Below are 25,363 nucleotides of genomic sequence, written 5' to 3'. Positions count from 1 at the left end.
AGTAGTCAACATCTGTTATCAAATATCCACACCATTTGGGTAAAGCCATCTTCTCACATATGCAATTGAACAGAAGATACAGAAGCCTCAAGTCCCATCCCATTAGATTCAAGAACAACTATTTCCCTTCGACTATTAATTTCCTGAACCAACCTACACAATCTTATTAACTACACTTTGGCACTTTACTGTATATGGCAAAGTGCTCAACAGTGTGACTACTTTTTCGGTGTTCTTTCTTTAAGAACCTTATAATTAATGTTTTTATTATGAATTTTATGTCCCTAATGCTGTCTTTGTGATGCTGCTGCAAGTAAACTTTTTATTGCACTCATTCAAACATGCACTTGCACATATAGCAAGAAATTTGACTTTGGCAAATAAAGTTATTCCTAGCATCTCATTATATCTATGGAAAACTTCTTCAATCTATTCATTACCCCTCACCTACTTCCTCCTTAACTTGCTCCTCCCCTTCCCAGTGCTGATGTTAGTCCCAGACATGAAAGATTAACTTTTTCTCTCTCCATAGATACTGACAAATCTGCTGACATTTCACATTTTCTGTTTATTTCAGTGTAAATAATTACTTGATGGACAGTAGTTCGTAGGAGTGTATCTGTACTGTATGGCTGCATAATAAATTGTTATCTGTGCACTAACTGTTGTTGAACATTGCTGCATATTATCCTCAAGTCAGAAAAATAATCATTTACCATATCTATAAAATTATTCAGTGAGGAAGATCTAAATTAAATGGAGTAATTTTCAAGATGAATAAAGGTTTATTCTTCTACTTACTATCCATTGGAAGTGTTATGCGTCATACTTAATGGTGCAGCCAGCTTCCTTTAATCTTCTGTAATTATCCAAACTATTCCTTCTAGTGCAATCTCAGAATATAATAATTTCTTTGGACTGCTGTGCTAATCTCAATTTCAGATGTCAACTATTCTCTGAAATGTGTTGTCAAATACTATCAGTCTCATGCTGTTGGAACACACCCAAAGCTTAAAGAGTTAAGACTATGATATTAATTTCAAACATCCCAATGACAACCAACCAAAAGAGAACAAATCTCTTTTTTTTCTTCTATATGTCCAAATAAACTCATACAAAATGAACTTGAAGGGATACAGGTTAGCTTTTGATTAGAAGACTAAGGAGAGCTACAGACCCATTACAGATACTAAAACCACAAAGGAGAAAATATTTTAAAATACAACTTAAACAATTCATTATTTGCTTTTAATGTTCAACATATAAATCGATTTTCAGATAGATTTCTTATAACTTCAAGTAAATTGATTTTTAACCCTTTTTTTCACTTCCCAAAAAAATGGCTACAAGTAAATTTGTACTTGTTCAGCTTGCATTAAATGTTGTGGCCTCCTCTACATCAGTGAAGCAAGATGCTGATTGGAGAACCAATTCATTAAGCACCTTAGCTCCACCATCATACCACCTGGGTTCTTCTGGTGGCCAGCTATTTTAACTCAACATCCTATTCCCACACCAACATGTCTTACTCAGAGCCTCCTCTACTGCCAGGTTGAGGCTTAACACGAATTAGAAGAAAGCACCTCATATCCTGCTTGGGTAGTCTTCAACGTGACAGCACAAGCATCAAATTCTCAAAATTCCAACAGCTATCACTTTCCACACTTTTTTTTGCTCCGTCCTTCTGATCCAACTGTTCCATGCCATCATCTCTCTTTCCCCTCTGCCCATTACATATACATTCCTCTCACTGGTTGTCCTCACCATCTTCCAGCCTTTATTCCCTTTTCCACATCATATCCTATCAGATTTCATCACCTTCATCCCTTTTTCACTCAATTCATCACCTCCCCATCTCTCATCTTCATTTTACCTCCTCACCTGGATTCACTGATCACCTGTCAACTCTTCCCTATCAGTCCCTTCAAAGGTTATCACCATCTTCTCTGGCTTTCACCTCTCCCGGTCCAGATGAAGGGCCTTGATCCAAAATATCACTTGTCCATTTCCTTCAACATATACTGCCTGACCTGCTGAGATCTTCTAGTACCTTTAGGTGTTACCATTGCATTAGTTTCAGGGCAAATCAAGTCAATTTTAAAAGAGATTTCTATCAAGATTATTAATTTTGACTGCCTAAACCCATTCATGCTCAGGAATTTGGTTTTGCAAGATTCAGCTCCTTTTGGGAAAAAAATGAAGAGAAACTGGTGAAGTAATTCCTGCCCACATATGTAGTTAATTATGACACATACCTGAGTGGTAACACTGATGACCCCACAGAAAGCAAGAGAATGCAAAGATAGTTGGAAACAGTTCCTTATGTTGTAAAAGTGAACGGGCCCCTTTCGGGACTTGTCTGCGGAGCTGGGGATTGCTTGGGCTACTAGTAACTTAGCAGAGGCCAGTAAAAAGAAGCTAGGTGTAAGTGGAGGGAATCACAGAGGCACAACATAGGAGCTGGTCAAAGTTATTTAGAAGCTGACACTAGCTGGGATGCCGGCAGAACAGCAAAGGCTGGAGTTTCTGAAATTCAGAAGGCACGGGACAGATACATCCTTAAGAACAAGTATTCTAAAGAGAGAATGAGCAAACCATGGCTGACAAGGGAAGTCAAAGTCTGCATAAAGCAAAAGAGACGGCATGTAATATAGCAAAAAATAGTGGGAAATTAGAGGATTAGGAAGCTTTTAAAAACCAAAAGAAGACAACAAAAAAAGCCATAAGGAGAAAAAGGTGAAGTATTAAGGTAAGCTATCCAAAAATATAAAAGAGGATACAAAAATTTTTTTTCAAAAAAAAGATATATAGAGAGAGTAAAAGAGATTGGAGAGTGGATATTGGACATTTAGAAAATGACACGAGAATTAGTAATGGGGACACGGAAATCGCATTATTAAGTATTTTGTATCCATCTACACCAATAGCATGCCAGAATTTCAAGAGTGTCAAAGGGCAGAAATGGAGGTAGACGTTTTTACTAAGGAGAACGTGCTTGCCAAGTTGAAATGTCTGAAGGTAGGTAAGTCAACTGGATCAGATGGACTACACTGCAGGGTTCTGAATGTGTGTAATGATCGTTCAAGAATCAATATATTTTAGAATGGATCCAGTGGACTGGAAAATGTCACTCCACTCTTTAAAAAGAGAGGAAGGCAGAGAAAATTTTAGGCCTTTTAGCCAGACTTCAGTGGTTGAGAAGAAGTTGGACTCCATTATTAACGATGAGGTTTCGGGGTACTTGGAGGCAAGTGATAAAATAGGCCAAATTCAGCATGGTTTCCATAAGGGAAAATCATGACTGACAAACCTGTTGGAAATAGCAGGCAAGATAAACAAAGGAGAGCCAGTGGATGTTGTTTACTTGGATTTTCAATTGGCCTTTGACAAGATGTTGCACATGAGGCTACTTAGTAAGGTAAGAACTCATTATACTATAGAAGAGACATGAGTATGGTTAGAAGTCTGGCTGAGTAGCAGGATGCAGACAGTAAGAATAAAGGGTGTGTTTCCTGATTGGCTGCCAGTGAGAAGTGGTGTTCCACAGGAGTCAGTTTAGGGACCCCTTGTTTTCATGTTTGTCGCCAGGTTTGTGAATGATACAAAGGTAGGTGGAGGGGCAGGTAGTGTTGAGGAAGCAGAGAGTATGCAGGACTTAGACAGAGTAGGATGAATGGGCAAACAACTGGCAGATGGAATACACTGTAAAGGAAGTGAATGGTTATTGCCTTTAGTTGAAGAATTAAAGGCATAGACTACTTTCTAAATGGGGAGAAAATTCAAAAATCAAAGGTGCAATTGGATTTGGGATCCTTGTGCAGGATTCCCTAAAGATTAACTTGCAGGTTGAGTCAGTGGTGAGGAAGGACTAGAATATAAAAACAAAGATGTAATACTGAGTCTTTCTAAAGCATTGGTCACACTGTGCTTGGCATAATGGAGCAGTTATAGACCCCTTATCAAAGAAAAGATGTGCTAACCTTGGGGAATGATTCCTGGAATGAAAAGGATTAACGTGTGAGGAGTATTTGGTGACTCTAGGCCTGTCCTTGCTAGAGCTTAAAAGAATGAAAGGGGCTGTCATTGAAACCTATCGAATATAGAAAGCCTAGATAGAGTGGATGTGATGATGATGTTTTCAATTGTGGGGCAGTCTAGAATCAGAGGGCACAGCCTCAGAATAGAGGGACATCCATTTAGAACAGAGATGAGGAGGAATTTCTCTAGCCGGAGGGTGATGAATCTATGGAATTAATTGCCACAGGTGGCTGTGGAGGCCAAGTCACTGGGTATACTTAAAGCAGAGCTTGACAGGTTCTTGATTCATCAGAAGGCAGGAGAATGGATTTGAGAGGGATAATAAATCAGCAATGATAGTATGGTGGGGAGGATCTGATGGGCTGAATGGTCTAATTCTGCTCCTCTGTCTCATGGTCTTGTAGGTATGCAAATTACTATCAAAAGTACCAAAGAATTATTTTGATGGATTGAATAATAGAAAGTAAATTACTTTGAGTCTTATTCTAACTGGTTATTTAAAAAAAGGAAATGTTCCCCAATTAGAAACAAGAGAAAATCTGCAGATGCTGGAAATCCAAATAACATACATAAAATGGTGGAGGAACTCAGCAGGCCAGGTGGCATCTATGGAAACGAGTACAGTCAACAATTCAGGGCAAGACCCTTCGGTGGGACTCCTCAATTCAGCTAACTTCAGAATTTCAACACTAATAAAATCGAAGTCTTAGAGAGATGCAGTGCTAATAAAAGTTGTCCTATTGCCCCATCAAGTCCACACTCACTATTAAACTCTGATTTTTAGACTGTTCCCAACATCAAACTATTTTATTCTGCACACATCCCCATCAACTCCCCAGTTTCTACCACTCACCCACACAATCAGGGCAGTTCACAGTGACTAGTTATGCCACAAATCCATATACTTTGAGAACGTTGGAGGAAACTGGAGCATCCATGGGAAATCCACATGGTTACAGAGAGAACCTGTAAGCTCCACACAGACAGCACTGAGGGTTAGGACTGAGCCTGCGTTGCTGCACCTTGAAACAATTCTGACTGCACTACGATACCAGCCTAGTGCCTCTGTACGGAAATGATGATCGTTCTCTAAAATTTTAGTTATGAAGAAGACAATAAGTTTAATTTACCTTACAATTAGTTGAGTCTACATTGCAGTAGAACAACATGTACCGTACCATACAAATAATTTTGCCGGCCAAACTGAGTGGAGGCTTCCAGTGTATGTGAAGTGGACCTAAGTGTCCAGGATCAATAATCTGTACATCAGTAGGTGGGTCAACTGAAACACAATAAATTATTTTTAATAAAGGAGAAAATCAGAATCAAAAGATTGAAGAGTATGTTTTAATAATTGTACACAATCCCAACCTTACCTGTTGTCAGTACTCCCGATGTTAGCCTTGACTGTAAAATTAAAGCAAGGAAGAAGGCAGCTACGCTGTTGAGATCCATGCTTGAAAGACTTCTGATTAATAAGGCGTTCACAGAATGACTCGAAATTACCTTGAAAAGAACAAAAATATGCAGATACAAATCATATATGTATAAGCCAATTAAATGTTGAAAATACCAACCACAAATAGATATGACTAGTCTTAACATTCCATTTCCAATTTACTGTTTTAGCTGAGCCAAATGATACCTTATATATTTTTAAAGAACAGGTTAAAAGCAGTACTTAGGATTATTTACTCAATTAAATGATATCACAGACAGCACATACATTTGCCTTTGATTGTATTGAACTGAAGCAACTTTAAGATCTCTACTTTACAATTCAAGATCACTTTGAGCTGAACAAAAACACTTTGAGTTTGAACAGTTTCAAACTTTCCTTTCCATGTTCCACAATGTTAATTTGGATCTTGTTAGTGTTCAGACTTGCAATCTAATATGTTTGTTTACACATATAGAAATTTTAAGAATCATTAAAAACCGAATTTCTATTATTTCCCTCCAAGAGGACCACAACCTTGCCATGGTTTGGAGGCTTGCATGTCTCAACAACTCAGAGGGCTATGTTGGCAGGAGTCAGGGCTTTATGCTCTGGCTCTTGGTAGGGTTGCCCATGCCAAACAGGTCAAAGGGTAAAGAACAGACTAAGAGTGGTCCACTGGTCCTCCTGGTCCAGGGATTCAGCTCAGAGCTAACAACCCTGACTGGCAAAACAACATTGTTACAGAAACAGCAGCGAAAAATCCTTCTACTCTGAGTGTGATAATATTCCCGAGTCTCCATCCGGGACTTACATAACTGACAGTAATGAAAACTGGGAGGAAACTACTGCCACAGTGAAGGAGACCCTGAACATCGCCAGAGATGGAGGACCTTCATTGCTGTCCTAAACGCCCGCAGTGTAACAGGCAGAATGTCTGTTATTTCCAAACTTTATGATTGTGATGACAATTAGTTAAATGTAGTTACCCTATATTTTAAGGAGCTTCGTGGTTTAAGATGATAGGCAGTGAGATGCATACATTTTTAATGACCATCAAACTGTGAATGAACTGCAAACAGCACATACATCGATACATTCTGGTGAAAAACTTTCACACAGTAACGTCCAGGGTTCATGCCAAATTAACATGAGAACTTGTGCAACTGCAAAGGTGTGACACCAAGACTGGAAGTTCTGAGCTGGCAAAGAAGAGCAAGAACCATTTAGAGCACACTCCCCACAGCAGCCATCGAGGTATATGTGGCAAGAAGTGCCATGATTACATACCTTAAGGAAGGTCCTCTGTGTGCAGGGAGAAGGGCATCTGACAGGCCTAATACAAGAGGAGATTGGCAGAAGGCACTAATATAATCTCATAGGGTTATTCAGCAGAGGAAAACGAGTAGTGGACAGAATGCAGAAGCGTTTCACCAAGATGTTGCCTAGAATGAAGCATTTTGATTGCCAAGAGAGACTCAAGAAGTTAGATCTCCCTGGGCCAGAGGGGAATAAGAGTGATATGACTGAGTATGAAAAATTACAAGGAGTGTAGAAAAGGAGAGCAGTTTTCAAATGTCTACCCTATCAGAAGTGAGTAAAACTAGAAACACTGAAACTTCAAAGTTGTTTTTATCGAAGTATGTATCTGTCACCGTATGTTACCTTGAGATTCATTTTCTTTCAGACATTTACAGGAAAATAACAAAAAACAATAAAATTTATGAAAAGCTATACGTAACAAAGATTGACAAACATCCAATATATAACAGTGGACAAATAGTGCAAATAATGGTTTATTAAAAAGTAAGTAAATAATATCGAGAAAATGAGCTGAAGTTTCCTTGAAAGTGAGTCCACAGGTTTTGGAGTCAGAACAGCATTGAACATAGAACATTGAAAAGTACAGCACAGGAACAGGCCATTCAGCCCACAATGCTGTGCTGAAACAGCTTAAAAGCAAATCAAAAACATCTGAACACTAATCCCTCCTACCTACACCACATCCATACCCCTCCATTTTCCTTAACCTATGAGCTTATTTAAATGTCTCATAAAAGCCTCTAATGTATTTGCCTCTACCACCATGCCAGGCAGCGCATTCCAGGTGTCCACGACTCTCTGAATAAAAACAACTTACCACTCACATCCCCCTTGAACCTACCCTCTCTCACCTTCAATACATGCCATCTGACATTTCGACCCAGGGAAACAGATAATCTCTGCCACTCTATCTGTGCCTCTTATAAACCTGAAAACCCTGCCAGATCTTCCCTCAGCCTCCAACACTACAGAGAAAACAACCCAAGTTTATCCAGCCTCTCATGATAGCTCTAAATCAGTTATCATCCTGGTAAACCTCTTCTGCACCCTCTCCAAAGCCTCAACATCCTTCCTATAGTGGGGTGACCAGACCTGTATGCAACACTCCAGATGTGACCTAAGCAGAGCTCTATAACGTTGCAACATAACCTCTTGACTTTTGAACTCAGTGCCTCAACTAATAAAAGCAAGCATTCCATGAGCCTTCTTAACCACCTTATCAACCTGTGTAGCCACTTTAATGGAGCTATGAACTTGGAACCCAAGTTCTCTCTGTTATGAGTCTTGCCCTTAACAGTGTACTGTCTCCTTGCATTTGCCCGACCAAGGTGTAACACCTCACTTTTATCTGGGTTAAACTCCATCTGCCATTTATCTGCCCATATCTGCAATTGATCTATATCACACTGTATCCTTTGCCAGTTTTCTACTCTCTCCACAACTCCACCAATCTTGGTATCATCTGCAAACTTACTAACTCACCCAACTACAAGTTATTTATATGCATCACAAACAGCAGAGATCCCAGCACAGATCCCTGCAGAATACCACTAATCACAGACCTCCAGTTCAAATAAGTATTTTCAAGCATTACACCCTGTCCTCTATGCGCAAGCCAGTTCTGATTCTAAACAGCCAATTTGTCGCAAACCTCATGCATCTTAATCTTCTGGATGAGCCTCCCATGAGGGTCAAACACCTTACTAAAATCCATGTAGACAACATTCACTGCCCTACCCTCATCAATCTCTCTTGTCACCTTGTCAAAAAGCTCCAACAAGTTGGTAAGATATGACCTGCACCACACAAAGCCATGCTGGCTTTCCCTCTAATATAGAGAAAAGTAAATGCTGGGAATGAGCTGCCAACTGCAGTGATGGAAAGAGATATGATAGCAGTGTGTTTAATGGGTTTATATATCCTATCCCTAAGAATTTTCTCCAGCAATTTCCCTACAAATGATGTGAGACTCACTGGTCTATAGTTCCAAGAATTTTTCCTTGGTCCCTTCTTAAATAGAGGTACAATATTAGGCATTCACCAGTCCTCTGGGACCTCGCCTGTGGATAGGGAGGACACAAAGTTACTGATCAAGGTCCCAGAAATCTTGTCTCTTGCCTCTTCAATTACCTGGGGTAAATCCCATTAGGCTCTGGGGTCTTATCCACCTTAATACTCATTAGGGGGCCTAAAACTTCATCCTCCTTCACCTCTAAATGCCCTATACTCTCATCACTAATCTCCTGGTCTACCATATCCTTTTCCTTGGTGAATATTGAAGCAAAGTACTGATTGAGAACCTCACGCACACTCTTTACATCCCTCCGCCTTTATCCTTGAGTGGTTCCACCCTCTTCCTAGTTATTGTTTTGCTCTTGATGTACGTGTAGAATGATTTGGGATTCACTTTAATCCTTCTTGCCAAGGACTTTTCATGGCTCCTCCTGGCTCTCCTAATTCCGTTCTTTAGTTCTTTTCTGATTTTTTAAATTCTCCTTTTGTACTTTGTTTGATTGTAACTTCCGAAGTTTTATGTATTTTCCTTTCTCTTCTTGACTAAATTCATCACGTCTCTGGACAACCAAAGTTCTCCATACCTTTCCTGTTTGAGTTAAGTGAAATTATCCACAGCAGTTTAGGAGCCTAGTGGTTGTGGGGTAATAACTGCTCTTGAACCTAGTGGTGTGGGACAGAAGTCTCCCGTACATCCTGCCCGATGGTCGTAGCGAGAAGAGAGCATGGCCTGGAAAGATGAAGTCCTTGATGATGGATGCTGCTTTCTTGTGACAGTGCTCCATGTAAATGTGCTGAATGATTGGGAGGGGTTTGCCTGTAATGGACTGGACTGTATCCAACACATCCTGTAGACATTTCTGTTCATGGGATTGGTATTTCAATACCGGGCTATGATACAACTAGTTATGATAATTTCCACCATGCAGAGGATATAGGTTTTACAGTAGGAGGGAAGAGGGGATTTGAGGAAGACCTTTTTCACCCAGGGAGTGGTGAGTATCTGGACTATACTGCCTGAAAGTGTGGTGGAAGCAGAATCACTGAGCAGTTATATCACTTACTCAAGAAGTCAATGAGTCACATGCTGGACAATGGGATTAATACAGGGTATTACCCACGGGTTGATATGGACATGGTGGAACCAATGTCTTGTTTCCCTACTGCATGATTCAATGGCTCTAATTTCAAAAGTAGAGATGGGATTAAAATAGGGGCAAGGAATCATAGAGCAACTAGTTTGTTATCATGATAGGAAAATATAATGGAATTTCTGCAGAAAGTGAAAATAGAAGAAACTCTTGAAATAAAATAATAATTATGAATGGTAAAACTTCCCTTGGCCTGAAAACATATTGCTTCTATTATGAAGATAACTGTGTGCATTAGGAACTCAGACATGGGGACTACAGCTTCTGGTGGGAAATGGATTACCACCATCACTGTGGCACCCCATCAATATGTTGCCCAGCAGTAAAATGTTGCAGCCGACTCTCATTACTAGTATTTAAAAAAACACTCATACATCCTTAGGAAGTGTTTTAGCAGCCTGTGGTTAGAACTGGAAATGTCTTGACATATTGCCCAGCAGCATTGCAAGTAGAGAATAGTAGATGCTGGGAATGGGCTGGCAAGTGCAGTGATGGAAGGAGATGTGACAATGGTGTTTTAAATGCTTTAAGTCTGGCGCATGAATATTCAGGAAATGGAAGGACATGGATCGTGTGTAGCCAGAAGAGATTTAGTTTAATCTGGAAATATGATTGGCCCATTGTGGGCTGAAGGGTCTGCTCCTGTGCTGTACCGTTCTGTGTTTGTTCGCAATGCCATGTTGTTTCAATAATAAAAATAAATTTATGAAAATACTCAGCAAGTCAGGCAGCATCGTTGGAAAGAGAAACAAAGACGATTAATTCTGGCTTTCTCCGATATAGATGTTGCCTGACCTGTTGAGAGACACTGGCATATTTTGGTTTTTTAAAAATCCCAGTTTTTTTAAAATCAGCAGCTTTTTGACTTTCTCCTCAAGCTAACCCTTTCTCCCGACTACCAGTGTGATTCTTTCCCTTTTAACCATTTCTCCTCTAGTCCCAGCCTACTGGCAACCTACAATGATGATGACAACAGGGAATACTTTCCTGGTGGACTTTAACATCAAACCATCCATCTCTAGTGAATTATTGCTGCTCTCACTCTACAGCAAGTACTTCATTTTGTTTAAAAATAAGTCTTAGGCATGAAGCACTTGCCAAGTTTTTTCCATAATAACCATTCCAGAAACATGGAATTTCAAAAAAAACAATAAACTCTACAGTCAAACATTTTTAAACACAGACGAAGAGTAGAGCGTTTCGCATTTTTCAGTTTTTAAACTTCTTAATCTTGTCAACTTCGGTATTACTCTTTTTTTTTACTAATTCTTATTTATCGTTCTTTATTCTTGCTGGTCCCTTGATGCTTTAATGTATCTGGACTGTTTTTTTTGTGTCCATTTCTGTAAATAAGTGAGTTGATTTCCCTGCCATTTCCCAATTCCTGATAACTCTTTTGCATCTTTAACTGTAGATACGAAACTTCTCCACATTGTTTTTACCACTTCTATAGATCTTTGCTTCTGCTATTCTACTTTCATGTTTTTTTTTGCTTCTCCTTGATAATTCCTCAATTCCTGGTTGATTTTTAAGGTGATTGACATTCCTATGCCTACAGGTATTTTTGATAACTTTATACACATCTTTTTAGGATTAATCTTGTTTGTTTTAAACTAGACTTGGATGAATCATTCATCTTATTGAGATTTTGTTCCTTAAAGGAACACGTGTTCTACAAGTTATTATTTACTTCTTCAAATCTCTCCATTGCGTGCCCACCATTCACCTTTCATTGCATTTTCTCAATAGTTCATTCATAATTTCCTTTGTTTGAAGTTCAAAGTATACTTATTATCAAAGTATATATATGTCACCATATACAACCCTGAAATTCATTTTCTTGAGGGCATACTCAGTAAATCTATAGATTGATAGCCATAACCGAATCAATGGAAGACTATTCAGTTGGAGACTTCAGGTGCCGATTAAAAAATATTACTTTCAAACTCTGATAGTGGCCCAGCGCCATCAAACACCTGGCTTCTCGGCATTCCTTGAAAACTAATGAATGCTAAAATCACATTTACCTTCCTTACTACCCACTCAATCTGTAATTTAACCTTTAGGAAATCCTGCACAAGGACGCCGAATTCCCTTTGCACCTCTAATTTCTAAATTTTCTCCCCACTTAAAAAATTGTCTATGTCTTTATTCCTTCTATCAACGTGAATGGACATACACTTCCCTACAGCTTACTCCATCTGCTAGTTCTTTGCCCATTCTCCTAATCTTTGTCCTTTTGCAAACTCCCTGCTTCCTCAACCCTACCTGCCCCCTCCAACTATCTTCATAATTTCTGCAAACTGGCCACAAAGCCATCAATTCTTTCATCCAAACCATTGACGCATAACATGAAAAAAGAGCTCTCAACACTGACCCCTGCATAACACCATTAATCACTGTTAGCCAGGGCAGAAATCAGGAATCATGGCATTAGGGAGTTCACTAGTCTCGTGGCCTGAGGAAAGAAGCTGACTCCTATCTAACAGTCTGATGGTTGCCTGGGGGAGGGGTGGAGTGGCGACAGTGGTCAAAGAGATTGTTGGATGGATGGGAGGGATTATTGACAATGCTGAACTCCTTGGTGTCACCCAGATCTCACCACGTATGAAGTACCAATAGCATTAATTTTTAAACTTGTCACGTAAAAACACATTATTTGTAATTTATTTGTGGTAATACTACTTTTTGTGTTATGTATGAGTTATACATGCCGTATTGTGCACCTTGGTCCAAAGGAACATTGCTTCATTTGGCAGTATACGTAAAAACAGTTGAAATTACAAAAATCTGGAACTTTGCCCATCTCTTCAACTTCAACTTCCTTCCTCTCCAACTCCATCTGTTTGCCTCAAAGTCACCAACCAGTAATGAGTGGATAGTTGGTAGGGAGAGCCCAATGATCCTCTCTGCAGTCCTCACAATCCTTTGTAGGGACTTGTGTTCAGATGCCTTGCATTTCCAGTACCAGATGGTGATGCATCTGGTCAGGACACTCTCATTGGTGCTCCTGTTGAAATTGGTTAGAAAGAGGAGGGGGTGGAGCCTCGCTTGCCTTCATCTCCTCAAGAAGTGGAAACGCTGCTATGCTTTCTTAACTGACGAGGTTGTGTTGAGGGACCAGGTGAAATCATCTGTTATGTGCACTCCCAGAAACTTTCTCCACGGAGGAGCTAGTTATGTGCAGTGGGGAGTGGTCAGGCTGCACCTTCCTGAATCCACATTCATCTCCTTTGCCTGGTCCACTTTGTGAGCTTGTTATTGAGCTCACACCACAGCACTAGCCGCTCTACATACTCTCTGTATGCCATCTCACTGTCATTGCTGATAAGGTCAACTGCGAACTTGATGATCTGGTTGGAAATGGATGTGGAGAGGTGTAGGCGGAGTGGAGGAGTGAGATGGGCAAGGTTTCAGGAACGCTAGAGAATCGGCAGGAGAGGAGGAACAGGAAAAGAAAAGAGCATGGAATGAAAGATGCAAGGAAGGGATGATGGGGAAAGAAGAGACAAATAGTGGATATTAAGTTGAAGAAAAAGGAGTGAGAGATGAGAGATGAGAAATGGCTGAGAGAGAAAAATATTGTAGAATAGGGGATATTAACATGAGGATAAGGGGTAGAGGGTAAGAGATGTGGAGGAGGGAAGAATGGGGAAGAATTGGTAAGGATAGAGTAACAGAGGGTAGGCTACAAGGAGAATTAGCAAAAAGGAAAAGGGAAGGGTGGAAGGGAGGGAAAATGCAGGTAAGATGAGATTGAAGGTGGGCAACAACAGGGTAAGAACATTGAGAAGAAATAAATATCACTCAAAGGGTGGCAAAGCCTGAAGTTCACTGTCTGAAAATTGGCATAGTTTGGTGCAAAAATCCAGCACTTGGTCTGGATCTGAAAGGAAGTGGGGGGGTGGAGAGAAGAGGCAAGATGTAGAGATCAGGGATTCGTTAATTAGAGGAACAGAAAGGAAGTTCTGTGAATGAGAATAGGATTCCCCAATGGTACGTCGCCTCGTAGGTGGCAGGGTCCAGGACATCTCAGATCAAGTCCTCACATTCTTAAGTGGGAGGGTGAGCAGCAAGGAATCATGTTCTATGTACGTATCAACGGCATAGGGAGGAAGAGTGACGAGGTTCTGCAAAGTGGGATCAAGGAGTGCCAAATTAAAGGATAGAACCTCTAGGTTATGATGTCAGGATTGCTACCCATGTCATGAGCAAGTGAGGCCAGAAATAGAAAGTTAAACCATTTAATATACGGTTTAGGAGTTGGTGTAGGCTTCAGAGTTTTGGATCATTGGCTCTCTTCCAGGGAAGGAGGAACCTGTACAGAACAGACAGTTCGCACCTGAACTGAAGGGGGAGTAATATCCTAGTAGGAAGGTTTGCTAGTACTGCATTGTGGGGTTTAAACTGTAGTTTCAGGAGGAGAGGAAACGGAGTGGCAGAACAGATAGTGGAGAGGTTCTGGAGACAAAAGTTGCTCAGAGCTCAGTCAGGAATCAGGAATGAAAAGTTTGAGTATGGTGCAACTAACGTCATGAGCTGCACATGTTTCAGTGCAAGAAGTGTCCTAGGAAAGGCAGATGAGCTCAGAGCATGGATCAACACCTGGAATTATATTATAGCCATTAATGAGATTGCAGGAGAGGCAGGACTGAGAGCTTAATAACCTGGGGTTCCATTGTTTTAGATGTGACAAAGGGGAAGGGATTAAAGGAGGAGGGGTGGCGTTACTGGTCAGGGAAAATGTCATGGCAGTGCTCCATCAGGACAGACTGGAGAAAATATCTAGTGAGGCATTATGGATGGAACTGAGGAATAAGAAACATATGACCACATTAATGGGACTATATTGCAGACCAGCCAACAGTCTGCAGGATTTAGTGGTACAACTTTGTAGAGGATCAAAAGCAGCATAAAGTTGTTATAGTAGGTGATTTTAACTTTCCACATATTGACCAGGACTCTCATACTGTAAAAGAACTAGATGGGAGAGAGTTTGTCAAATGTGTTCAGGAAAGTTTCCTTATTCAGTATGCCAAAATCCCAATGAGAGAGTGTGATACTTGATCTGCTATTAGAGTATGAGACAGGACAGGTGACAGAAGTTTTTGCAGGGGAACGCTTTGCATCCAGTGATCATAATGCAATTAGTTTCCAAGTAAACATGGAAAAATTGAAGTCTGTTCTGTGGGTTAACAATCTAAATTGGAGGAAGGCCAATTTTGATTATATCAGAAAGGATCTGGCAAGTGTGGACCAGGACAGCTGTTTTCCGGCAAAGGTGTATTTGGTAAGTGCAAGGCCTTCGCAAGTAAAACTTGAGAATACAAAGCTTTTATATGCTCATCAGAATAAAAGATAAAGATAACAGATTTAGGGACTGTGGCTTTCAAGAGATAAAGACGTTGGCTTTATTAGAGAAGGTGGTTGCCTCTCTGACTAGAGGCCTGTGACTGTGGAGTGCCTGTGGAGTGCTGCAGGAATTAGTGCTGGGTCCATTGTTGCTTGTCATCTACATCAATGATCTATATCATGAACTTATCATCTATATCTGGATGATAATATGGTTAACTGGATCAGCAAATTTGCAGATGACACCAAGATTGAGGGCATAGTGGACAGCAAGGAAGATTACCAGAGGGATCTGCACCAACTGGAAAACTGGGAATACAGATCCATAATTCATTAAAAGTGGCATCACAGATAGATAGTGTCATAAAGAAAGCTTTTGTCACAATGGCCTTCATAAGTCGAAGTATTGAGTACAGGAGATGGGATGTTATGTTGAAATTGTCAAAAGTACTGCTGAGACCTAATTTGGAATATTGTGTGCAGTCTTGGTCACCTACCTACAGGGGAGATGTAAATACGGTTGAAAGAGTGCAGAGAAAATTTACATAGAATGGTGCTAAGACTGGAGTACCTGAGTTATAAGGAAAGATTGTTTAAGTTAGTACTTTATTCCTTAGAAGGTAGAAGATTGAGGGGAGATTTGATAGAGCTATACAAAATGATGAGGGTTATGGATAGGGTAAATGCAAGCTGGCTTCTCACTGAAGTATGGTGACACTACAACCAGATGTCATGGGTTAAGGGTGAAAGGTGAAAAGTTTAAGGGGAACATGAGGGGAAACTTCTTCACTCAGAGGGTTCTGAGGAGTGGAATGATCTACCAGCATAAATGGTGCATGCAATCTTAATTTCAATGTTTAAGATAAGTTTGGATAGGTATATGGACGGTAGGGGTATGGAGGGCTATAGACCCAGTGCAGGTTCATGGGAGTAGGCAGTTTAAATGGTTTGGCACAGACTAGATGGACCGAAGGGCTTATTTCTGTGCTGTACTTTTCTATGATTCTAAACAGTGGAGTCTGGATCAACAAACAAAATGCTGGAGGAACTCAGCTAAGGTGGAGGGAAATGAAAAGCTGATGTCTGTGGTTCTGACCCTTTATCTAGACTGGACGTTGAATGGGGGCTGGAATGTGAAGAGGTTCGCATGGAATATCCCCAGTCTCAGCTTTCTCTGAAGTTTGTATACACTTCACATAAATTTTGGAGAGCATGGGTTTAATTACTCTGAGCTTCTGCATCACGCTGACTCATTCTTTTAACCCTCGGCTATCACGCGGAAATTAAAACCGTCCTCTCATTTTGCTGTATAGCATGAATTTATGACGAAATGGTGGTAATTTCCAACACAGCCCTGACCACCCACGAAAATTTCTGGAAATTCTCAACAATGGACAACAACATCCCGTGTTTACATTTGCCGTTGCACACGAGTGGAACTGAATGCAGCAGGAACGAATACCCGCTTAGGCAGAAAACTATTCGAAAGACAGAGCACGATTGAAAACTTCTCCACGAGCTTAACTCCAAACAAAGAGTTAAACGCCATCAATAGACTTAAACAATTGAACTCGTTGCTGAAGCTTTGTTTTGAACACAGAAGATAATACTATCTACCTGCGCGATTTTCAAATCACTTTCAAAGCAAAGACGCCTCCTTACGTTAGCTCGTTTATATTGTGGGTTCTACCTGAAATAACCTTTACATATATGCAGTGATCTGGAGAAGCATCATAACAAACTCCGCTCAGGTCATTAACTTATATCCAACTTTAAATATCAGACCCGTAAGCCCTAACGCGCGAGAGAAAAAAAGAATGATTTTACCTGGTATACAGCACTTTAAACTGATAAACTATCGCACACAATGGACCATCATCCTATTACATCTATGAGAATATCTAACTCTTAACGCATGAATTAGATTCCGAAAATCCATTAGAGAATTTTTTTTAAAAGGGTAAAACGGCATTAAAAGAACTCGTGTATATTCGAGTAATCGCCCAACCATATCCCGCACGTTTTGAAAGATAATTAACAATATTACCGTCGGTTCATTTTATACCTTGGCGATTATCATTGCAATATTCAGAGGCTGCCAATACACTACATACCCGCTTGTTTCATTGAAATATAGCATAATGTTTACAATTATGACAATTACAACGATTCCATTGCAGGGAATATAACCGTTAGAAAACAGCCACAATCAAGTGATACGTACCAAATGCAGACTCTGGTGTCTTTGGGTCGGAGATCTCTGTCCTTAGGCTAAGTTTACCTGATTGAGTATACGCGCCGGGATGTGGCACGAGTGCAACTCCCTCCACTTCTGAGTAAATGCGACGAATGTTGGCGCCACTGCAAATTGCACTTATTTGTGTGTAATGAGATACTAAAGCATGAGCCGGCGAATGGAAAAAGAGAGGAAAGTGTAAACCACAGATACTGAAAGTTCAGGATAAAATCAGAAAGTGCTGAACGCTTAATCAGACCATGCAGCTTGTGCGGGGGGGAGAGAGTGATGGCACTGTTCCCGCTGGATACTTTATGAAGCGGCCAGCTCTGACACGAACTGGATTCCCGACAATACTGTTAGTCACCCACCTGAGCACGAGTTTTCCTTGCCCTAATATTTCCACCTTACTTCAGATCTCCATCAGTACGTCTTTCAATGCATTCACTTTCCCGGACCACTTATAATAGCAGCAAAATTAATACGTCACCACAAGCCTCCAATCCATCACCAACTTACCTTAAAATGTGGTTATTTTCTCAGATTCCTCTTTTCGAACTCTTTCCCTATACCTACGGTTTCTGCAATTCAGAATCCGCAGCCTTGGTTTATAGTAGGGTACCGTTCACTGCCGGTTTACTATTTCCTGTAAATTCTTCAATAAATCCTCTTTAACTGCACCACCCCCTGACTCACCCTTCTATCCCCGTCCCTTTCCACCCTCCAATTTTCTCCTTCTCAGACACTCAGGAATCATCAAACAGAAACATAACTTCAAACCCCTCCATACTACCCTTGAAGTCATTTGGAGATTACCTTTGAGCAAGTGGTTGAAAGCGAATACACTTGTACAGAAACAATCACCAGATCAGAACGCCATGGTGGGTATGTGTGGTCCGAAGCTTATCATGATCAACATTGCAATGCGGAATTGCCAATAAAAGTTGATCGTGCTAACAACAGTGATAAATAAACACAATACTTGATTATACTGAGCTGTAAAGTTATTGCTAAAGTGCCGCTGAGTTGGGAGAGCCAAAGGAAGAGTGATCACTTGCGAGGCTAGAAGTGAGAGTGTGTGGGTTAGGCTGCGTGTTCTTATCATAGTTGGTACAAGATATTACAGATTTGAGTAACAGTCAGAACAGCTCCGCAAATAAAGGTTTGGAGTTATGGAAATACATTCAGAAACTGATTAACTATATCATGCAATGACTTTATCCAATAACTGTATCAGTCTTGGTAAGTTTAAACAACCTGTGTAGCTTCAAACGAGATTCAGTTCCACACCGTACATCGCTCACTCTGTGTATTGAGATGTTACCTATGCTAGATGAACCTGGCTAGAAGTTCGATTTAAGAACTTCTCCAAAAACCTGCCCCAGAGTCTTCTGTGATAGTTCTTCTCCAAAGTTGTTACTCTTGTTCATGCTGCAAAGGAACATTTTATGCAACTTTTGTATACCCACTGCCATTGCATTGATTTTTATGGCCAATGGCATGGTGAAAAGCCAACTCCTTTCTCCAAACGTAAAACTGTTTCTTTAATTTCTTCAAATTGCTGCTGGGACTATAATTTTAACACTTCAACCACCAGTTCTGCAAGAAGACTGCTCATAACAGAGCATCCATACTTGTTCAAATTTATCATCATAGGCATACATACACAGGGTATAAATGGCATGAAAATTAGCTTCTTGCCCCACCAGCACAGAACATTACAAACATAAACAAACTTAAATTAACAAATTATACATACCTTACATATCTGTAAAAAAAAACAATGACATAAGTGCATGTTGAGAGAGAGAAAAAGGAGCCTGAGGTAATTCTATTTGTTTCTCGTGTCAGCTTGGGAACCTGATGGCAGCTGTTTCTGACACTTGAGCCAAGGGTCTTCAGGCTCCTATATCTCCAGCCTGCTAATAGCATTGACAGAAGGACATGACCAGAATAAGCTCCTTCATGTTTAACTGATTTCTCCTTCCAAAAACCTATTGCTGACATTGAGTATAAGGTTGTTATGTCACCACTTAATCATGGGACTTGTACACATAACCATCCATGATTCTGCCAACTATTATGATGTTATCGGCAAATTTGGAGGTCGCCTTGCAGTTGTGCTTAGCCACAGTGGTTAGTATAGAGGGGGAGGGGTGGGGCTAAAGACGCAGCCCCGAGGTACACCTGAAGTGATGGTCAGTGAGGAGGTAAAGTTCTTGATCTGTACGGATAGTGGTCTTACACTGAGGAAGCAGAGGATTCAATTACAGAAAAACTTGACATTATGGAGTTTAACGTCAAGCTGTAGTCACTGAAGAACATCCTGACATACCTTATTTCAAATGTACATGTGGTTCAGAACAGAGCGGAAACCCAGCAAGATAGTGTCTGTTGGCGTACTGTGGTAATAGATACATTGAAGTTCATTTCCATCTGTTTGTACATATATACAACCAAAAGAAACAATGTTCCTCTGAACCATGGTGCACCCACAATACATATTTCACATGCATCTCATAAAACAAAATATTACCACAAATAAGTTAATAAAATATAATTCAAAATGCATATGGTACACAACACAGACACAGAAAATAGCTCGCTTTCCTAGTGGTGAGACTTCTGTGGTGACAGGGTATTCATTACAGCCTAGAGGAAGAAGCTGCTACTCCTTCTTGCAGTCCTGATCCTGATGCTCCTGTGCCACCTTCCTGACAGTAGTTGGTCAGAGATTGTGCGATTGGTGGTAGGGATCCTCAGAAATGCTCCGGCCTTTTGTGTACAATTCTTCCAGTAAATGTTGCAAATAGGCATGAGGAGCAAAGGAAAGAGGAGAATGGGCAAGTAAGTGGCAAATAGAACACAGTGCCTGGAAGTGTATGGTCATACACTTTGGTAAAAGAAACATAAGCATAAACTAATTTCTAAACGGATAGAAAATTCAAAAATCTGAGGTGCAAGTTATGTGGGAGCCCCTGTGCAGGATTTCCTAAAGGTTAACTTGCCGGTCGAGTTGGTGGTAAGGAAGGCAAATGCAAAGCTAGCATTCATTTTGAGAGGTTTAGAAAATAAAAACAAGGATGCAATATTGAGGCTTTTAAGGCATTAGTGAGCCCTCACTTGGAGTACTGTGAGCAGTTTTGGGTCCTTTATTTAAGAGTTCAGAGGAGATTCATGAAAATGATCATGAGAATGAAAGGGAGAATGTATAAGGAATACTTAATGGCTCTGTGTCTTTACTCACTGGAGTTTAGAAGAAAGAAGGGGGGCCTATTGAATGTTGATGGGCCTAGATGGAGTGCATGTGCAGAGGATGCCTCCTATAGTCTAGCACATTCTCTGCCTTAATCTGACTCAGCCACATTACTCAGCCCAACTCCAACTGTACAAAGGCTGTAATAAATCGAGTCAAGAAGGAAAGCTTACAAAAGGTTCAGAGAGCTAGGTAATGTTAGAAATCTAGAAGATTATAAGGTTAACAGGAAGGAACTTAAGAAGGAAATTAGGAGCGCCAGAAAGAGCCATGAGAAGGCCTTGGCAGGCAGGATTAAGGAAAACCCCAAGGCATTCTACAAGTATGTGAAGAGCAAGAGGATAAGACGTGAAAGAATAGGACCTAACAAGTGTGACAGTGGGAAAGTGTGTATGGAACTGGAGGAAACAGCAGAGGTACTTAACGAATAGAAAAGCTTGAGCATGTAGTTATTAAGAAAAGGATGTGCTGGAGCTTTTGGAAAGCATCAAGTTGGATAAGTCACTGGGACCGAATGAGATGCATCCCAGGCCACTGTGGGAGGCGAGGGAGGAGATTGCTGAGCCTCTGGCGATGATCTTTGCATCATCAATGGAGACTGGAGAGGTTCTAGAGGATTGGAGGGTTGCAGATGTTGTTCCTTTATTCAAGAAAGTGAGTAGAGATAGCCCAGGAAACTATAGACTAGTGAGTCTTACTTTGGTGGTTGGTAAGTTGATGGAGAAGATCCTGAGAGGCAGGATTTATGAATATTTGGAGAGGTATAATATGATTAGGAATAGTCAGCATGGCTTTGTCAAGGGCAGGTCGTGCCTTATGAGCTTGATTGAATTTTTTTGAGGATGTGACAAAACATTTTGATGAAGGAAGAGCAGTAAATGTAGTGTATATGGATTTCAGCAAGGCTTCTGATAAGGTACCCCATACAAGGCTTATTGGGATCCAAGGGGACGTTGCTTTGTGGATCCAGAACTGGCTTGCCCACTGAAAGCAAAGAGCGGTTGTAGACTGGTCATATTCTCCATGGAGGTCAGTCACCAGTGGTGTGTCTCAGGGATCTGTCTGGGACCCTTAATCTTCGTGATTTTAATAAATGACCTGGATGAGGAAGTTGAGGGATGGATTAATAAGTCTGCTGATGACACAAAGGTTGGAAGTGTTGTGGATAGTGTGGAGAGCTATCAGAGGTTACAGCTGGACATTGATAGGATGCAAAACTGGGCTGAGAAGCGGCAGATAGAGTTCAACCCAGATAAGTGTGAGGTGGTACATTTTGGTAGTTCAAATATGATGGCAGAATATAGTATTAATGGTAAGAGTCTTGGCAGTGTGGAGGATCTGAGGCATCTTGGGGTCCAAGTTCATAGGACGCTCAAAGCAACTGCACAGGTTGACTCTGTGGTTAAGAAGGCATATAATGTATTGGCTTTCATTAATCGTGGAATTGAATTTAGGAGCCGAGAGGTAATGTTGCAGCTATATAGGACCCTGGTCAGACCCCACTTGGAGTACTGTGCTCAGTTCTGGTCTCCTTAATACAAGGATGTGGAAGCCATAGAAAGGGTGCAGAGGAGAGTTACAAGGATGTTGCCTGGATTGGGGTGCATGCCTTATGAAAACAGTTTGAGTGAACTCAGTCTTTTCTCCTTGGAGTGACGGAGGATGAGAGGTGACGTGATAGAGGTGTACAAGATGATGAGAGGCATTGATCATGTGGATAGTCAGAGGCTTTTTCCCAGGGCTGAAATGGTTGCCAAAAGAGGACACAGGTTTAAGGTGCTGAGGAGTAGGTACAGAGGAGATGTCAGGGGTAAGTTTTCTTTTTACACAGAGAGTGGTGAGTGCGTGGAATGGGCTGCCAGCAATGGTGCTGGAGGTGGATACAATAGGGTCTTTCAAGAGATTTTTGGATAGGTACATGAAGCTTAGAAAAATAGAGGGCTATGGGTAAGCCTAGTAATTTCTAAGGTAGGGAGCTGTTCGGCACAACTTTGTGGGCCGAAGGGCCTGTATTGTGCTGTAGGTTTTCTATGTTTCTCAAGCTACAGTAACATATCAGGGAAGGTGGGGGTGTCATATCTCTATCTAACAGACTACACAGCAGTACCATGCGTCTATGTTCTTCAGCAGTCTTTCTGAGGTCTTCATCTTGTTTTCCCCACGTTAGCCAGGAGGACACTAGGGACTTAGCCATTGTGTGTTTCTGGCTCAATGGAGGCCTTCTGGGTACTTCTGACTGCCATATTTTGCCTTCTGCTCTGTCCAAGTAGTGACTACAAGATCACTGATGTGTTAAATAGTTGAAACACATTAGCGATCTTTGTTAGGGCAGTAATCACAGCTGCAGATTTGAGCTGAAATAACATCACTCTCTGGCCCCATTAAGTGACATAAATGGCTAGCAAAGGCAATGGGTCTTTTTATTCTTCACATTCATTTAACCTACCTTACTACAAGTACAAACCTGCTCTAGTTTGATAGTCAGAATACCACAAATTATATTATGACCGATCAGTTATTACAGAAAGGACAATCCATAGTAACTGTCTGGATATAATAGCACAGGATGAACAAGCAAGAGCAACTTATTTAATAGAAATAGCCATTCCAAACACACATAACTTACAGAAATCAATGTGAAAAACAACAGAAATATGCTGAATTAAAAGAGGAAATTGAAAGACTTTGGAACATGAATAGGGTATACATTGTCCGGATAATAATATCTACAACGGGTATCATCCAAAAGGCACAAAACAATAGCATTAAACAATTAGGACTACACAGTAATTTCTATGTAAATCTTCAGAAAGCCACAGTACTAAACACAAGTAGTCCAAAAGTTCCTGGCAATTGACAAATGAGTGTGCTTGGCTAGGCCCGTACCTTAGCTGAGAAAAAATAAAATGATAATTAGATACTATAAATGAACAATAATCAAGAACATGAGGTGAATAGAGCTCAAAAGTAAATCCATAGGTTGTGGGAACATTTCAGTGTTGGGGTGAGTGAAGTTATCCTCTCTGGTTCAACAATCTGATGGTTGAGGGGGTAATAACTGTTCTTGAACCTGGCGGTGTAGGTCCTGAAGCTCCTGTACCTTCTTCCTGTTGGCAGCAATGAGAAGAGAGCATGGCCTGAATGGTGTGTTCTTTGGATGATGGGATGCTGCTTTCATACGAGAGCACTCCATGTAGATGTACTTAAAAAAGGATCTTAGCCATGATGGACTGCACTGTATCCATACTTCCTGTCAGCTTTGATCAGTTATGAGATTTAACCAGTGAGAGAAGAGTAACTGCCACATACTTGATCTTGCAGAAACATGGCTCCAGAACAACATGCCATGCACCATCAGTCTCCAAGCCATGCCCCTCAGGGACTTGTGCTAATATAATTTGTGACTATGTGCTACTGTAATTACAATGTGTTGTATGTACTGTGTTTTGCACCTTTATCTTGGAAGAACACTTTTATTTAGCTGTCTAAATGTATATGGTTGAAAGACAATTGGACTTTATTGTATAAACACACAAATCCCCACTGAATACTAGGATGCCAATTCTGTTTCACTTTCCGAATGGCACTTTAAAGGTTGTCTCCCCTCTCTCTTTCAGCCCAATATCAAGTATGGAAGACCTTTATTCCTGCTTACAGATCACTGGATGTACTTCCAAATTTTTGATTTTACTCTTTTTTCTTAAGATTCTTTCTCTGCTAAAGTCTGAAATGGACACAACTGTAATACATCCATTTCTCCTTCACTTTTCTCCTGTTCCAAATTTACAGTTTGAACTTTCACGTTGATCTTCTCTGATTGCTGCTTTAGCTTTTTAATTCTTCATTAAATGCTAATTCTAATAATGCACACATACAGTAACTGCAATTGACTTACTTAATTCTTAGGCTCTTTTGCCCTGATCAGCTTGAGACTTCTCCCAGAGGATATCCTCCCATTCCGAAGAGATCTTTATCTGGACTCCTATCCATGTGGGCCATATTTCATTTAGTTCCATTGGACTATCCCTTAGCTTCAGTCATTCTTGGATGCTTGTGTTTATAACTAGAGTTGGTCGCTATGATGTGACAAACATGACCATTAATGCAACATTCAGATAATTTACATGGGTGGTTTAATTCAAGGTGATATTAAAATCTCTTTGACTCAGCCCAACCAAAGATATCAAATGTTGCCAAATTATATTTAACATATGATAAACCACACCAGATAATGACATAGAAAACCTACAGCACAATACAGGCCTTTTGGCCCACAATGTTGTGCCAAAGATGTATTTATTTTAGAAATTACCTAGGGTTACCCATAGCCCTCTATTTTTCTAAGCTCCATGTACCTATCCAGGAGTCTCTTAAACGGCCCTATCATATCCGCCTCCACCACCATTGCTGGCAGCCCATTCCACGCACCCACCACCCTCTGCGTAAAAAAACTTGCACAATAACTATACTCTCAAATGTGAGTAGTTCAAATAACCCAAAGATTCTACATGTAGCTTCAAACAAAACTCAGTAACTCTGTAGTTACATAACTGTTC

General features: G+C 40.6%; 1 protein-coding gene across 8 annotated transcripts in view; it reads right to left on the bottom strand.

Moving 5' to 3' along the window:
* The window catches only part of LOC140734464 (leucine-rich repeat and calponin homology domain-containing protein 2-like), a 225,786-nt gene that overhangs the window by 25,619 nt on the left and 174,804 nt on the right, over positions 1-25,363 (bottom strand). For all 8 annotated transcript variants that reach the window (XM_073058441.1, XM_073058445.1, XM_073058442.1 and 5 more), the window contains 2 exons: positions 5,415-5,544; positions 5,169-5,320 (listed from right to left, as the gene is read on the bottom strand). In XM_073058441.1, coding sequence (XP_072914542.1) covers positions 5,169-5,320; positions 5,415-5,544 — 282 coding nt within the window. The remainder of the gene's footprint in view (positions 1-5,168; positions 5,321-5,414; positions 5,545-25,363) is intronic.

Source organism: Hemitrygon akajei, chromosome 10, assembly GCF_048418815.1.
Source record: "Hemitrygon akajei chromosome 10, sHemAka1.3, whole genome shotgun sequence".
Classification (NCBI taxonomy): Eukaryota; Metazoa; Chordata; class Chondrichthyes; order Myliobatiformes; family Dasyatidae; genus Hemitrygon; species Hemitrygon akajei.
The sequence above is the reverse complement of the archived record's forward strand: the minus strand, read 5'-3'. Positions and strand labels throughout refer to the sequence as shown.